Raw genomic sequence first — 17,229 nt, 5'->3', positions numbered from 1 at the left:
AGGCCTCTCTTAATGGTTGTTTAGTAGACGAAACATTGGGCATTAAAAATACCGCCAGTGGCGAGTGCCACATCTCAACTAATGATGGCAAAAAAGGGAGGCAGACTAAAAGAAGAGGGGAAGGAGGAGGAGAGTTTTGGATGCAGAGAGCGTGGGGCTGAACTTGACAGCAAACTGAGCTTATTTCCTCTGTGGCAGTTTATGCAAAGTCTGGGTCGGGCAACAAAGGCAGGGATGTGAAATGTAAAACAGGCAGCCAAATTATGTGGAGAGCCTAGTTGACTTTTGAAAGCTTCTGACTTGACTTTTCTAATTGTATAAGACAGCTACTGGCTGTATAAAGTTGCAATATAGAGTCATTGCAGTGGTGGGCTCAGCTATATTATACGCTTTAGCGAGTGTAGTGGCCTCAAAAACATCAGACTTTTGATTCATTATTGCAAAACTATTTCCAGACAGAAAAATGTGGAACCCTACAAAGAATATTTTGTACAGTCTGTTTGCATGTCTTTGTTGGAATCATCCACACAACACTTTTACATGAATCATATTTTTATACTAGTAACAACTGTGCAAAAAACTAACTTTTATACTTGTGCATATTGTACAGTTGATTTATACACAATGTTATATTTCACCATGCAGCTATTTATCTCTCAGCACCTGTTAAATTATGTTGGACCAGCATTAAGATTAGTGACGATGCATGTGCTGCTTCTTCTTCCACTCGTTCCTCTTCTGCTTTTTCATATGATTTATCGCTCTGCTGTGCATTTTGACCTAATTGAAGCCCTGCTATAGGCCTTACAGCGGATATTTTGCTCTGTCGAACTTAGGTTTAACTAATAAAATAAAAAATGGATGCATTCCAGTGCCAGGACCATTGTAGTGTGCATACTGGGACACTTAAATGGAGCAGATTTAACTGTGAAATGCCAAATGTCTTTTGCGACAAAGGTCTAATTTGTTCCCCGGTGACTATCTGAGCTTATGACCATCTGCTTCCCTTTTACTGCTTTCCTCCTGCTTCAGACTAAATGACTGGATCGGTTTGCCAGTCTGACGGATTCTTTGTTTTTAACCTGCTGTTTGACCCAATACGCTGTTAATTCCGTCTCACAAATCTGCTTTTGGATACCACATAATCCGGTGTTTCAATTTAGGGTGGGAGGTAGGGAGGAAAATAAAACTGAAATAAAAAGAAGCTCCTTATTTATTTTTTGCCTGATGAAATGTAGGACAGAAAGTGTGATGAAAACATAATTATTGTTACGCATGGATCTTTACAAACACGACCAAAACACTAGCAAAAGCAATTCCATCAGACAATTCCAGCTCCACAAGACGCCCTCCGAGAGCAAAAACATATTGACCACCAATCAATCGTAACCAGCCAAGATCAAGGGTCACTAATTGAACGGAAGAATGGAATTGATGAAAAAAATCAAATGGTGGCTGTTGCTGCGTAGGTGTTTTTTACTGTTTGATTGCCATGTCCAGTGTAAATCAGGAAGCACGTTTGTTTCAACCCCACACAACCACAACACAGGGGTTAACACAAATGTTCACTGCTATCAGAGCTGGTTCATTACATGTACTGTACTACTGGAACTATGAGACTTTCTCTGTGCAGCTTGTGGGAGTTACATCGATAATCACCACTTACGGCTCTGATAAATAACTGCTTTCTCATATATTGAGTGTTTCTCACAGGACCTCTTTGGTTTAGCTTTCTCTGTGTGTCGTTATTGCAGAATGGCTTTCATAAGGCAGCTAAAATGCAATGTGTCAAGGGTACTTCCTGTTGTGTATGTTGTGGCTAGGTGGCTATTCTCTATCTTCCTTTAGGGATCAATACACTTTCACTTATTACTGATATAAATCAAGTTAAAGACATTTGTGGTTAATGAGATGCCACAAGATGGCAAGATAAGCAGAACAATGCACATGAGGGACTGATATCATGGGTTTACAGTATGAGAAGAGAGAGAGAGAGAGAGAGAGAGAGAGAGAGAGAGAGAGAGAGAGTAATTCTCAGTATTGTAGCTTCAACTATTTATGAGCTAAATTTCACAAGGAAACAAACAAACACACTCACGACTATCTGAAGAAAACAACTAAAAACAGATTCTTCACCAGAAATGTTGGTTTCCAGAAGCATTGGTTGTTTATCAAAATGCTTAAAACTAATTATATTTACATTTTCCTACCCAGCAACCTCTACCTCCTGCTCAGTGTATCACAAACAATGAATAGGAAGTTGTAATGTTGTCACACTACCACAAACAGTATTAGGGAGGAGGTTGGGTGGATGTTTGGATGTACAAAGCTTGTGACTTTTTACGTCAGAGACTGCAGTGCGCATCCCATCTTCTACCACTTTTCCTGGAGATTTAAATCATATCCCACAGTGTTCACATTGTCAAGAATACATTTTGATGCCAAACATTCACACATAAAGAGATTTCTTGTCTGCTTTAAATGAAATCATAGCTGGCTACTGAGGTCACATGTCAACACTTCCATTGAGATACAGTGGAAGGATCTGGAAAAGCAAGCAGTCGATCTCTGTTTTTTTTATTATTTATACGTATTTATTACTAATATGTCTGTGTTACGTGTCAGTGTTGTGTTCTCCTCTCCCCTCTTGTTTTCCCCCACAGGTTCCTATTGGCTAATTGGTTGCCACCTGTGAAGGCCAATCAGCGAGACGGTCGGCCATTTTAAAAGGAGGAGGTCGGAAGAGTTCGGTGTGGATTTTGTTTGTTCATTCTTGAATGCACACTGACACTGCTAGGTGGAAGGTTTGTTGTGAGAGATTGAGGGCAGTAGGTAAGTTTGGGGTACCCTGTACACTGGTGCAGGTAGGTACTTTGTGTCTAGAAACACTAGGTTATTGGTCGGTGCTCCCTCTGTATATGTTTTGATCAATCTTTTGTAGAGAAGTTAGAGAAGCCATTTTGTTTGTTTATTTATTTCCAGAGGTAGAGAGCTAGGCCTAGTTTTGTTTTCTTGATTTCTATTTGTTTGGCACGACCACAAGCTGTCCCCAATCTCTCCCACGTGACAGAACCTTTTCTTTTGTGTTGTGAACCGCCAGCGTCGAATAAATATTGTTTCTTCGTTACTCCTATTTTCTGACTTTGTTTCCTTTTATTCTTTGGACTGACCTGTGTTCGTTCCCCCCTTATCCCCTAGACGGAAAAGGGGACGTAACAGTCTGCAACCAACAACTGTTTCGATTATCAGTTAATTTGTTGATTATTACTTTGATAATCAATTATGAATTGAATAAAACGTTTTTTCCCCAATGCTTTATATGAAAAAAAAAAAATCCTCTGTTTGTAGAATGCTTTTAGTTTTCTTTCTTTCCATATATACTCATTTGTGTCTAATTTGCTAACACATTAACAGGTTAATTTAAAAACGCAACTGACAGAAATACCGTTGGTGTACGTTTTTGATGGATAGCTCAAAAAACGTTAGCTTGAGCGCGGCTACAAAACAGAGAGAAAACAGATCGAAGGTATTGCTGTCCATTACGTTTGTTTGAAATTTGTCTCTGCTCATTTCTCTGCTGTATCGTTAGTCTGCCTCCATTACTTGATATAATGTTTACTCCATAAGAAAAAGGAGAAGGCACCATTTCCTGCAATTCATCAACTGAGCTCCACAAGGCGCAGCAAAAGCTGACTTAATGCCTCCACGCAGACATACACAGACTCAATTAACCAATGACGAAATCCGGTGCCAACTCTTTTTAGAATCAATTTGAATCAATTCAGTTGATTATTGTTGCAGCCCTAAACTTTGCCAAGTTTAAATTTCTTCGCTACAGTTTTCACCTCAGTAGTGCTTCAGTTACTATGGAGAACATCAATGGAAGAAGTCAGTAGGTATTTGATGTGGGCTTTATAAGTCAAGGCTTCAAAAAGTGGGAGCTGTGATGAGAGGCTCTGCTTTGACTGTGTGTCTTGAGATGAAAAAGTATTTGTTATGTCTACCACAGAACATAAATTCCATGCATTCTATATAGGTGTTCTGTATGTTTAACCTTGTTTTATTGAGTATCTGAATACGGGATCCGGTCTCTCAAATTGAAGCATGACAAGTTAGCACAGCCGTCACAGTTAAGTGCATAATTCAAACCTGAAGTTAACTATCATTCACAACATCAACAAGATATGAGAGAAATTTGGAAGTACGTGCAGTCAGAGTAACTCAGAGCCTTGAGTCAGGTGTCAATCACACAAAGGCCGCTGCCTTTGATTAATAAGCATGGCTCTTGGTGGTTTAGCCAGTAACTCACAATCAAAGGAAAAACTTTTTGAACTTCAACATTGAAGTGAAGAACCTGCTCTGCATAATTTGATCATTTTGACAGTTTGAATCCCACCAAAGTATCTGACGAATAAAAATAAAGTGAAAGTGAATGATTGAAGCTGAGGAAGGTCGGTATGTGTGTGTATAGCGTGGCCAGTGAGGGAAATTCAGCTCAAGGCAACAGAGGCTTTCCATTAAAAAGAGCATGTAGCAAGAGACTGGAGACAAATTAGACTACTCTGAAGTAGAAAATCATCGTGACCTTGGATTGCACACACATACACTTCAGTCGTGGACACGCACACGCACACGCACAACTATATAGAATTGAGTCACTTTCTGTTCCTAAATGTCTGTGTGCATCTGTATGAATGTGTTTGTATGACAACATGTCTATTTTTTACGATGGGGTCACTGACTGAAAATTGAATAAGAGAGGCAGGTGGCGAAAAAGACAGAGACACAGAAAGAGACAGAGGGCTAGACAGACGTAGAGAGGGGGATGGGGGGCACCTGGGAAATTACGTTTGCTGCTGCCGCCGCTGCCGCCTCAAGCATGAAATTGAAGCCGTCCGACAATCTAACTCACTGGATCCTTCCCGTTTATATTCCAAAATAATTAACTGGGCCGACCTCTTGCCTCTATGCCATAATACGCTAACCTGCCCATGTCTCAGCACACATGCAGAGACAAGAAAGAACCCACCGCTGTACACACGAGCAGGAGGAAGTGCTGACAGCAGGGAAAGAAACATGCAGGGGGAGGGAGCTGCACATTTTAACTTCAGCTGTCACCAAGGAACAGTTAGACTGATAACTTGGGTCAGTGCTGGATAATAAATAATGCAAGTTATCTTTGATTAAATGAATCAATTTTACACAATGTAAATATAAATGTACAAATCTATATAGCATTTACATTAATATTCAATATCATCTTGGCATAAAGAATGGCTCATAGCCAATAAATACATGCATAATATGTATTTTAAATACACTGGAAAATGTTTCCAAAAACATACTCTTCAAAATAAATTTACCAGCTAACTTTAATATAACAAGTCTAACTCCATAATAATGGCTTTGTGACAATACTTCCATGTTTGGATATTAACACATGTAATCTCTCTCACATCACATCAGTTTAGCATATTCGCACTAAAGACAAAGTACAGCTGTTGACCTGCTGGTGGCGCTAAATGAAGAGTCACCAGTCAGTAGGCATTACTCTCCTGAACTAAAGTGGTGGACTGACATTGCTACCCTGAGAGCCCTGCCACCATAGCATGAAAAACCGTGGTAATAAACCAAGCTCAATTTCACAGCAGGTATTAAAAACATGACTAAGAGGCACATCATACAGAAGTAACCATTCATGAGAGTGTTGATTTACAGCACGTAGTCATAGAGCAATCAATGGCATCAGCAAAATCCTTGACATCAACCATGACTGAAAAAACACCATTGGCGTCTTCTACTTCCTGTTAGATCCAACCTGTAGGCTACTTGCAATTTACAGACTTTGTTCAGATTCATTCACATGTTTGTAAATATGTATTTATGTGGAAATATGCGTGTATCTACAGTGTGTGCTATCTTTTGTTCTTTTTATGTCTGCCTGTGAAACACTTTGCTGCTCGATTTGATATGTTTTGTATAAATAAGCTTTATTATGATCAACCACACAACATATGCTGTTAGATTAAACCTTCAATGCACAACATGAGACTTATAGCCAATATTCAAGCCTTAAGTATTACAACTTGACAAAATAATAGGATTTTATACTAAACGTGGTGTTTTGCATGTCCAATCCGAGAGCCAATCAGTTGACCACATGTTTATGACGTTGGAGCGATTCGGGATCAAGTCGGACACTAATCTAACTGGCCCGCATGGTGCGGCGATGGCAGGTGATCGATTCTGAAGACTGGCTTCTCTCGAGCCTATTGTCGCTACAGTTTCCTCCAGTGGGGCTTTAATTACCGTATGAAAAATAAACTGAAGAAGTCAGCAGCGACTGGTTATGAGCTCTTTGAAATCAAGGCTACCAAAAGTTGGAGAGAAGTCATGCTGTGATGAGAGACTCTGGTTTGAGAGTTTGTCTCTAGATGAATGAATTTCATCAGATGGAATGAAATAAGTAGCAAAGTGTGAAATAGGGCAGTTTTAATGCCCCATGGTGATGGGCAAGTTGGTGAAAACATCTAATCAAATAATCAGTAAAAAAAATTAAAAAAAAGCTTTTACTAATGTGTATCTATTATTTACATTTACTGACTCATGTTGCTCTCTCTTCTGTCAATAGAGACTTATGTTTTAGAGCAGGGGTGCCCAAACTTTATATATATATATATATATATATATATATATATATATATATATATATATATATATATATTGAGAAAGTCATCAAGCTGTTTTAGAGTAAAGGTGTTGAGATCGGGGGCCCTGCACAGATAAAGAACAGAGTTTAGTTTTTCTCGCTGAAATAAATGCAGGTCGTCATATCAAAGAACCAAACACTTGTTTTTTTCTTCTTTTGAATAAATGAAAATGGGAATGCTTTCATTTCATAATAGCTGACCCAGAGGGGATAGAAATACTGTTGTTTTCTCAGCCTTATCTCAAAAGGCTCTACCGTGTGTGACTTGAGATTACTTGACTTCCAAAGTTACCAACATTATCATTTGTGTTCGCCTTTCTTCCTCTCATTATGTTTCACAATGAGTCAGCATGCCTCCGACTGTGAAACATGGCTGAGCAGACTTGTAATGATTACATTTATTACGTTGAGTATACAGGACTTTAATGTTATGAATATAGAACATCCTCCAAATCATACAAAGCTACAGTACTCTCCAACAGTTTTATCTCTACAGCCAACACTTTTGAGCATAACTTGGACTGGCGGGGACAGTAAAGAGAGTGTGGTCCAATATGTGGCTGAGTGTCTTGGTGTTGCAATTCAGTTACCCACAGAGACACTTGGGTGGCGAGAAGGGCTCTTTTTTTTTTTTTTTTTTTTTTTTTTTTTTTTAAATCGCTGGAGTGTAGATATGCAGCAGCCGTGCCGAAAGAGTGCACACGTAGAGATGGAGTTTAAGCAGCACTTCAGAGACGCAGCTCGTCTAATCAGGACTGATTGTTAAACTGCAGGATCTCGCTGATGCTACTCAGAGTAAATGGATGCTGACTTTGATATTCTGGGTCTCGTCATTACAGAGCTTTGATGTCTGGCACAAGGATTATGAAATGGGTGCCCACAGTGTAGCATATTATGTAAATTCAAAAGTAAAGTGAAAATATACAAATAACCCAACGGTATCCTATGATGAGTAATTGTATTTTACAGAAACAGTTTATTCTGTGTAAATAAATCATATTTGGTGATAAACTATTATGGATTAGCACCCTTAAAGCACCCTTAAAATGAACCATTCGGTGGTAAAACAACGATGAAGGTGCTCAAAAAGTTTTGATGGATGTTCATTTACTTTCCAACTTTTCAGATAAGAATATATTTCAATCAGGCGCATTATCATGTGGATCAGAGTGTGTATTGTTCAAGAGAGTACACCAGGGAAAATCAAAAAACGAAGTACACAAAGTAAAATGTGTGTCTCACTGTAAATATATAAACTATTAACTTGATGATTGTGTTTCCTGTGTGTGTGTGTTGACATTTGAGTCTAAATATTAATCATGATCTTTACTCGTTCCTGCACTTAAGGTACATTTACAACATGTTATACAGGAGTTTTTGTTAAAGTGACAAGTTCATTGGACCTTTTGAGACTGTTTGGAAAACAATAAATAGATCGAACTACATCCAGTCCAAATATGTGGGCTGTGTATTGTTGTTTTCTTGTATATTTAAATGAATAACTGTCGCTTATTCAGTCATGTAGTGACTTTATGGTACTTCTAATACTACAAATGATGCTAAGGGGGGATGTCTGCACTTAAGATGCGTGCGGAATATTGTCTGCAATCTCTTTCGTGCATCACCTGATTGAACATTTTCTGCAGAATCCCCTCCAGGCCCAGAATAATTTGCAGATGTTTAATTACAGACGCCTCCTTGGGAGCATGTTTGTGTATGTGTAAGGCAGGGGAGGTCCATAGTTAATCAGCAGTCAACCAGAGGTCCTGGGGATCAGCCCATCGATTCCCTCCCAGGGAAATCAATTGAAACAAAGGCATTGCTTAAACTGAACTCAGATCAGAAAGTGGAGGACATGCAGCGGGGAAGACCAAGAGGACAGAGAAGAGGATGTGATACGAGATGGTAGGCTCACAGAGAGAGGTTCAGAGGGTGTAAGGGAAGAAACATAGACAGATGTGTGTGATATTAACAAGGAAAAAGACACAGAGCAAAAAAAGAATGAAAGAAAAATGGCTGATGAGACGAGGTGGTGGTGATAGCTGGGGTCGACGTGATGATGTAGAGATGAATAACAAAGGAAAATCCAGAATGAAGAGACAAATGCACAATGCTTCTTTCCAAGGAATTAGGAGCCATTGAATGAGACAGCACATATGGGAGATTATGGGCTGACTCGTTACACAATACTCACCATCTAAAGTTAAACACAGGAGGAGACTTGTGGAAGGTATGCCAAAGCCCAATGAAGTCTCATTTAATCTGTCACCCATTGGTCTACAATGACAATTGACAATTTTCAGCGATCTGAGATTCTTTTTTACCATTTGGCCAGCTGTCTCTTTATTATCTACTCATCATGGCAGAATACAAGATTTTTGCATCTAATTAACCAACTTGATTAAAAAAGGTTTTTGAAGAAGATTACCATTTATTATTTATTGCCTTTAATTTATTTTTCAATATTGCTCATTTCTAATGATAGTTTACATTTCTCACCTGCACATCCACTATACTGTTTTCTGATTAAAGCATACACACATTCTTCCGCATGCCAACACACACAAACACACACACACACACACACACACACCTGTGAGGATCAATGTTGCTGAGAAAGTTAGAGAACTTGCAGTGTCTGACCTTGATTGGACATAATGAGACTTAACAACAAGTCCACTAATCTGATGAAATGACTTACAGATGCACCTTGTGATGAATACTAAATACAAGCATCGACCCAATCTTTACACACACACGCACACACACACACGCACACACACGCACACACACACACACACACACACACACACACACACACACACACACACACACACACACACACACACACAACTTAGAGAATCTTCAAAGGGCTCTTTGATCACCGCTTTAAAAATCATCTTCATATAAATTGCAAATAGGAGCTGGCCTGTAGATACAGCCATATGGAACGTTTTGTGATTAGACCGAAGTGGAAAGACTGACCTCTAGCAGTTCTACTCTGTTCTGTGACTTATCTTTGGAAGAAACACTGGTTACGTAGGAGATTCATATGTGAATCCCTGTGAATGTAATAGCACGTCTGGATTCTACTCCCCCTGCCCAAGGAAAGGGTTCGGGATATCTAGAGGTTATGAGATGAAATACAAACCAAGATTGAAGATGCAACGGCTCTGTACAGCTCTTTATACTACTTTCAGGCAGTTATACAACTCCGAAAAGTTACCATGGCATCGGAATTATCAAGGTATGTACTATAAGGTATTTAACCTGGGTTGCTTAACTGGAAAATCCTGATTCCCCCCCCCCCAAAGGCGTCCCGGTTGTGCCAACACAGCTGTCTGGATGAGGAGCATCCGTTTTGTTTTTTCGATCTGAACATGAAAAATTCAGTCCTATAAATCTAGACAATGTATCGACAAAACAAAAAAGATAAAACAACTGGAGAGCACAGTTTTTGGCAGCAAGATTATGGATCTCCTTTTCTAAATAGTATGTTACATTCAGCAGTTTTAACATTCGGGGCACAGTTTTTCCTGAAATACATCAATTTATCTCACTCAACTTTTCGGAAGTATTTTCTCACTATGTCATGGACTACCTTTTTCAAAGCCACTGAACACTCCATGACTGCACGCTCTTCGAGTTGTTTCCGGTATCTTAGAAAAACCTTTTCTTATTTGAATCTGAAAATAAAAGTTCATAAACTTGCGGAGCCTCTTGTGTCAGTATTAATAAATCACTTCTATGTTCACATCACTCACAGCCTTTTGAATGTCCAGTATCTGTCCTTTAACACGGCTAAGCCCCTCACACTTCTCACTCTCATTTTAAAAACAATTATTAAGTAATGTAGAGGAACTGAGTATTGATAAGAGTAGCTAGTTGTTCTAAAATCCTAAAAGATGCCTATCCCTACCTGTAGGCCACTGTAGCTCTCCAGAAATGCTTAGAGCTGAGGGCTATTTAGTTGGTTGTAACCTGCCACAAAATACTAAATGCCACTAAAACATACACACTGTCCCTTTAAGGCAAGCATACAAACCAACACATGCTGAGTATAACTTCCCTGCCCACATCAAAACTCATCACACCTTTTTGCAGTTCAGTTCCCCACCTGAGAATAGTGAGTTACCTTTGCACATTAAAACATCCATTCATCACAGTGGGCAGTGTACCATTTGTCACAATTGTGGCAATAAGCAACCTTCACATCTGCCAACCTTTTAATAAACAACAGTGTAACTGGTACGGTCTGTTTACGGGCTTTGGTCCATTTTTCATCATTACACTAATGTTTGCTGAAAACCCCAAATGGTTTACTGGTTGCAAACACTGATAATGACCCGCACATGTATTACTTTTAGCACAGTAGTTCATTTTAACAAGACAGGGAAGCAGTTATATAACAACATCTGAAAACTATTCGCAACATGATACATAATCCACAAAAAAAAAAAACCAAGACACAGATAAACAGACATTGCTCTTTTCTAAGCTATATTTGCTGCATTGCCCTCCACAGAAACTGCTTTGCCATTCACATTCAGTATTTGCAGCAAACACTTCTATCAGTGCTTAGGAAAAATGATGTGAACCCGCACAGAATATGTTTACATATGTACTGTGTAACTGAATATATAATTTACCAAAAATATTTTCCTGTTTTGTGAGAAACCAAAAAGGATTCATGGGTTTTGCAATAATTTTGTAATCTCACCTTTTCCAATGAAAGAAGCAGGTCTTGATCAAACCATATACATCCTGCCACTGATGATCCAGCCAACAACAACAAAGCAACTGAATGACATTTTTTGGTTGACACACTGAGACCGAGCATCCTTGGGAGTTCTTTATGCTGAGGAAATGTTTGTGTGCATGTGTGTGTTGAAGACAACTAGAATAAACACAAATTGCATGACTGTAAAAGGGACTAGTTTCATCATGCTGGTGTGGCATGTTTTGGAAAACGTATGTATTTTTTAAATGATTTTGACAAGCATGAATAAGTGCACACTCACACAAACACAGAGTCAAATTGTGTGTGTATGACCTTCTCACTGTCTGTGTTTGCATGCTTGCTTTTGCAGCACTGTTGGTCTGTGGTTGTATTTGTGTGTCTACTTACTGCAGATTGCATCCGCCTCGTCGGAGCCGTCTGCACACTCCGGTTCTCCATCACAGCGCCACCTGGCAGGGACGCACTGTCCGTTCTTACAGGCGAAGTCTGTGGTGGCGCATGTCTTCTTTGCTGTTGAGACAAAAGGGAACATGCACCATTAGTCTACGACTCAAAGTAAGGTAAAGCAGTAGAGCTGCTCTCGACTGGTCGTTAATACGAAGAGTGAATGAACTCATTCCACGTTATTAACACAGCGACTGTTGTATTACATATTAAATGGGATAGATTCTCTGGAGCACAGAAAATGTCTGAATTCATAAACTGAACACACCGACTGAAAAATTATTAAAAACATAGCAAGTGAGAACGTAAGTGTTAAAGTAAGTACGTATGTAAGGAAGTGAATAATTACTCAAGTAAGTAAGTAAGTATATGTAAGCAACCATGTCAAACGTTTGATAATCCACTTAACAAGAAGCAAGGGTACGCAACTAAAATGTAACTTGAATCAAGACTAAGTCCAGAGCACCAACTTCAAAACAATGATGCTGCCTAATTTTAATTTAACCATGTGCAATAATAATAATAATGTGCAACTTTGTAAAAGGAGACGTGAGAGACGTGTTTTATTAGCCAGCCTTTGTCAGTGTTGGTTGTTTGACATTGCTTAAGTGGAACAGGGCTGTTCAGTCACGTGAGACACACCAAGACTTCTTTACCTTGACAAAGATCAAGCGTGGATGAAAAAGTCTTGCGTCTCCTGCTGAATCCATACTTAAAGTCCTACATCGTGGAATATAGTTTAAATTATTCCCATGAGGGCCAAACTGATTTGTTAGATCATCAATATTGTGGGTAGATACATTTACTTGTGAAATGTGACTCATTAAGAATTTAAATAGTGACATATTATATTTGACAACCTGGAACACATTTTAAGTATTATCTGAAGAATGAATCCAGTAAAAGATCTCATCGTTGGATGCTCGCGTGGAGGCGAACTGTTTTCAATCCGAGCGGTTTGCTTTTAGGCAGAGTGAACGAGCAGTGCATGACAGCTTGAGTAGTTTGCAAGAGTGTGTTGGATATACGATGCAGTGAATAGAGTGTGTCGCATGTGATCAGAGCAGCACCCCTCTAGTTGTCTGCCTGAACTAGCTCAGAGGTTTTGTGCCATCTTAAAACCCCATGATCCACCACCTGGGTCCAGTCCAGTCTGTACAGAACCGACTCGGGCTCCGTCTAGTTTTCCTGATAGCCGATGGACTCCAAAGGTTTTGTGCTGTAGCTTTCTCCGAAAAAGGAGAAAATTGAAGCACTTGAGTCTGTCACGGACAGAGGTAAAAAAAAATCACTCTCTTTGACAACGAGAGCCACTGAACAAGAGAAAGCACTCGCTTGCCGTGTTAGCAAAGCCTTGCTTTGCCAAGATGAAATATAATGTACAAAGAATGGGACTGACAAATGGTGTGTGTGTGTGTGTGTGTGTGTGTGTGTGTTTGATACTGTTCCATTTTCTTTCACGTGAGCCTGGTATTGAATCAGCTCAACGAACCGCAGTTAAAACCAGCTGAAAATGTGAGGTTGCAGAGTGAGTGCTGAAAGCAATGTAATGTAGTGTGTGCGAGGTTAACTAAATCCTATTTTCCCTATTTCCTATCCTCCAACCACATGCAATTGCAACATGTATTCAACTACAGTATGAGATTGATTTCTATGATGGAAGAATAACAAACTGATATGAAACCAAGAAAGAGACGTGGTCTTCTCTATCAGTTTGTGAATAGGGATAGCAGCCCAATTATTCCCTGGATGGTAATTGCACATAATACAACATCCACTCCCTCAAATAAAAAAGATACGAAACATCACTTATTTTATTTTTTTTAGGTTTGGTTTGAGGTGCAAAATCATAACTTAACTGTCCCTGTGGTCTCTAATTTGAAAAATAAAAAGGCCTATTCTATTATAAACCCGAGAATTTCGTAGCAGGAATAAAAAAATAAAAATTGTCTGAAAGGTGAGGAAAACAGCCTCTTCACATTTAAAGACTTAAATCAAAAATATAATAAATAATAAATAGCCAAAACGCAACACAATTCTTGAGCTAAATCCTCTCTCTTCCCTTTGGAGAAACACACAGAGAAAGACCATTCATAAGGTAACCAAATATCTTTTTCATTGTTAATTTCTCACGACTAGAACTCATTTGTAAGTGCATAAAGTCGCAAGTAATAAAGTACCAGGTTCAAATTTCTAAAATATAAATGTTCACTGAGAACCTAAGAATCTAATTTTCACCAAAAAAAGAGGTGTCTGTTCCGTCTCATACAAAACAGAGCTCCAATGATTAGTAGCCTTTAGAGCATTTAGCAGGGCAGCATTAGCACACTGAGTCAAACTGCTGAACTACACAAGGAACCGGTCCAGCCCTGGCACTGTGTATTACATACAGTCCCATTTCACTTAGCAAGGGGAACGCTAGCCAGCTTATTAGCTTGTTGTTTATGTGTGTAGCCTTGGATGTCCTGTGGTGCGAGGTAAAAGGCTGTGTTATGACTGATTACACGAGTGGGAGCCATAATAATGAAGAGCATGCTTGAGGAACTGACAGCGTCTCAGCTTTGGGGACCAACACTTTCTATATGTATACAGAAATGTACTGGATGACAGCGTATATGGCTGATTGAAGAAAACAGAGACACATTCACCAGAGTATGGATCCTAAGTAGAGTGGACACAAAAAAGAGTCTCAAAAACAGGAGAGAGATGAAATTGAAGAAGGTCTAGACCTAGAATAAATGAAAAGTGTGTCCCTAGGGATCACAGAGCAAATCACAGAGTCGGAGCCAAAGACAAAAGTAAATAGAAGGAAAAAAATGGAGAGAACAGGGAATAGGGGAACAGAAACGAAAGGTGAAGAGGGAAGGTGGCTGTGAAGGTGGGGTCTAGCATAATGGCATCAGTCACCACAAAGGTCTGAATGAATCCATTTCCTTCCTCCCAGTATCTTAGCATAAATCCCATATCTTTCATGCCAACCCTCCTGTTTTTTTTTCTTCATCTTTTCCTCCATCTCTGCCTACAGCCTGATAACACAGCCAGCTGTAGCCACACAAAGAGAGAGATATATATATATATATATATATATATATATATATATATATATATATATATATATATATATATATATATATATATATATATATATATATATCTCACATAACGGCGGTGATATCGGACACCCACAAATAACAGTTTTTCTTTCAGTTTTCTTTCATATCATATCTCATGTCACTGGGTCACCAGTGACTTTTGAATTCAGCTGGGGAAGCAAAATGGTCCAGGTGACAAAACGGCTTACAACATGTCAGACTCAAAAGGATTAATTAAAATGCAAAAGCCAGCAAGCGTAAGCCCATATCAATTTCCTACAACCCTTCCCTTGACCCGCATTTTTCTTATCCCGAGGACATAAGGGGAAATAATATGATTCACCTTGGCCCCTTCTTATTCTGGGGGCCAAAAGCATTGAGGAGCTGATTTTCCTCTGTGAGCAAATACAATATGCTTTTAATTAACCTTAGAATAAATGATGTTACTCTCATGTTTATTGAACGGATTCAATGGACAAAGATTACAACAACAAAAAACAGCATAGTGAGAAACTACTTCAGTAATCTAGAGCAACTGCAGGGAAGGTTTTGTAGAATGTAAGATGATAAGTGGACATTTTTAATCATCGGTTGAAAAAAGACATAATTATTACAGAACTCTTATGTTCAGTATGAAGACTTTACTTTGAAAATGACTAGAATAAATGGTAGTGTTTCAATAAAGCCCATTATGGAAAGCTATTATCGTCCATCCTGAATTACATATATGAGAGTGCAGTCATTTGGAGTTTTGAATACTGAATGAATGTTATTAGTTTTATGCAGGGAAATCTTCCCACTACATTTTGGAAAGTGTTCATGTAATAAAATAAGCATGCAACTAAAAGTAACTGACACCAGGAATGAAGGAAGTCACACGATAGAGAGACAATACATGTAAAAGTTCACATATTCCACGAATATGGTCGACGAATATAAAGAGAGACCACACAATTGTGAAATGTGTGGACATTTGTGTGAAAACAAATGTGTGAAAAACAAGTGGGTACAAAATAAAATATCCCCATGCATCTCAAGAGTTGCTGATGCACACACAAACAGCCGCTTATATTTACATTCTGATGCACCCACGACCTGTCGTATACGAGTGTCATCCATAAAGAACAGCCTAAACCTGCCTTATGAGGTGTGAGAGTGAATGCGCACGCACGCACGCGCACGCACGCACACACACTCACACGCACACTAAATTTGAAAGCTTTATGCTATTTTAGTCCTCTTTCCCCAGATGGAAAAAGTGATTAATATTTATGTGAAAGAGCACACAGACCAGAATAGTTCTAGCTGGCTCACGGTGTGATTTGATCTGCAATCTCGAGGCATCACTAACTTTGTACACTTTCAAATTGCACCGTGAGATTTTCATATCATATCCATCACTTGGGATTTCTTAGACCTAATGTTTAGCATAATACAGTACTGTTCTTTAAACAACACATGACATAGATTTATTTTCTTAATAACTTGGTATTATACGATTGGAGATTGGACAATACAGTCACATGATCTCTTCATGAATATTATACCTTTATAGGGCCATGCAAGGCCAAACCATTATGATAATGCAGGGGGAGGCATTGTATTCAGACTAAAAGGTGTAACTATCCACCTTTTCTATAGAGATAGTGTGTTAATCTTCCACTGACATTTAACTAATGTCACGCTCTGCAGACCTCCATGATCAATGAGTGACTAAGCTGACCGACTCATGTTGACCTCCACCCCGTCCACTCAAAACACACACACGCACACGCACACGCTGGCCTCTTAGGATTCTTCGTCACATACTCCTGACAACATGATCATTCGACCTGGGACCGGGTGAAGGTCAGCGGCAACCTTCAAGTCATTCAATTTACACACCTCATTACACACGTGCACACACGCAAGTGAAAGGGAAATAAAACATCTAACAGAACAATAATAGCTAAGGGAACACTGTGTCGCCTTTAATTAGGATTTGTTGACTGTAGTCCCTGAAATGTTGATTTGCTCCAATAACAAAACAGGCGCTGTAGTGAGGTGATCTACCTACATCTATAGACACTGACACTCTTTCATCTGCTTATGTTATATATATATATATATATATATATATATATATATATATATATATATATATATATATATATATATATATATATATATATATATATATATATATATATATATATATGTTTGGTAGTCTAATTTTAGTTTTCAGATACAAAGCAAAAGTGTCT

At 38.8% G+C, this 17,229-nt stretch overlaps 1 protein-coding gene across 1 annotated transcript in view; it reads right to left on the bottom strand.

Annotated features, from left to right (window-relative positions):
• lrp8 (low density lipoprotein receptor-related protein 8, apolipoprotein e receptor) overlaps nucleotides 1-17,229 on the bottom strand; it is a gene marked incomplete at both ends in the record, with an annotated part of 146,157 nt that overhangs the window by 60,708 nt on the left and 68,220 nt on the right. Inside the window, one exon of the mRNA XM_079220691.1 lies at nucleotides 11,838-11,960. Coding sequence (XP_079076817.1) covers nucleotides 11,838-11,960 — 123 coding nt within the window. The remainder of the gene's footprint in view (nucleotides 1-11,837; nucleotides 11,961-17,229) is intronic.

Source organism: Taurulus bubalis (genome assembly GCF_910589615.1).
Source record: "Taurulus bubalis genome assembly, chromosome: 7".
Lineage (NCBI taxonomy): Eukaryota > Metazoa > Chordata > Actinopteri > Perciformes > Cottidae > Taurulus > Taurulus bubalis.
Note: the sequence above shows the minus strand (reverse complement) of the source record. Positions and strands in the feature narration are given on the sequence as shown.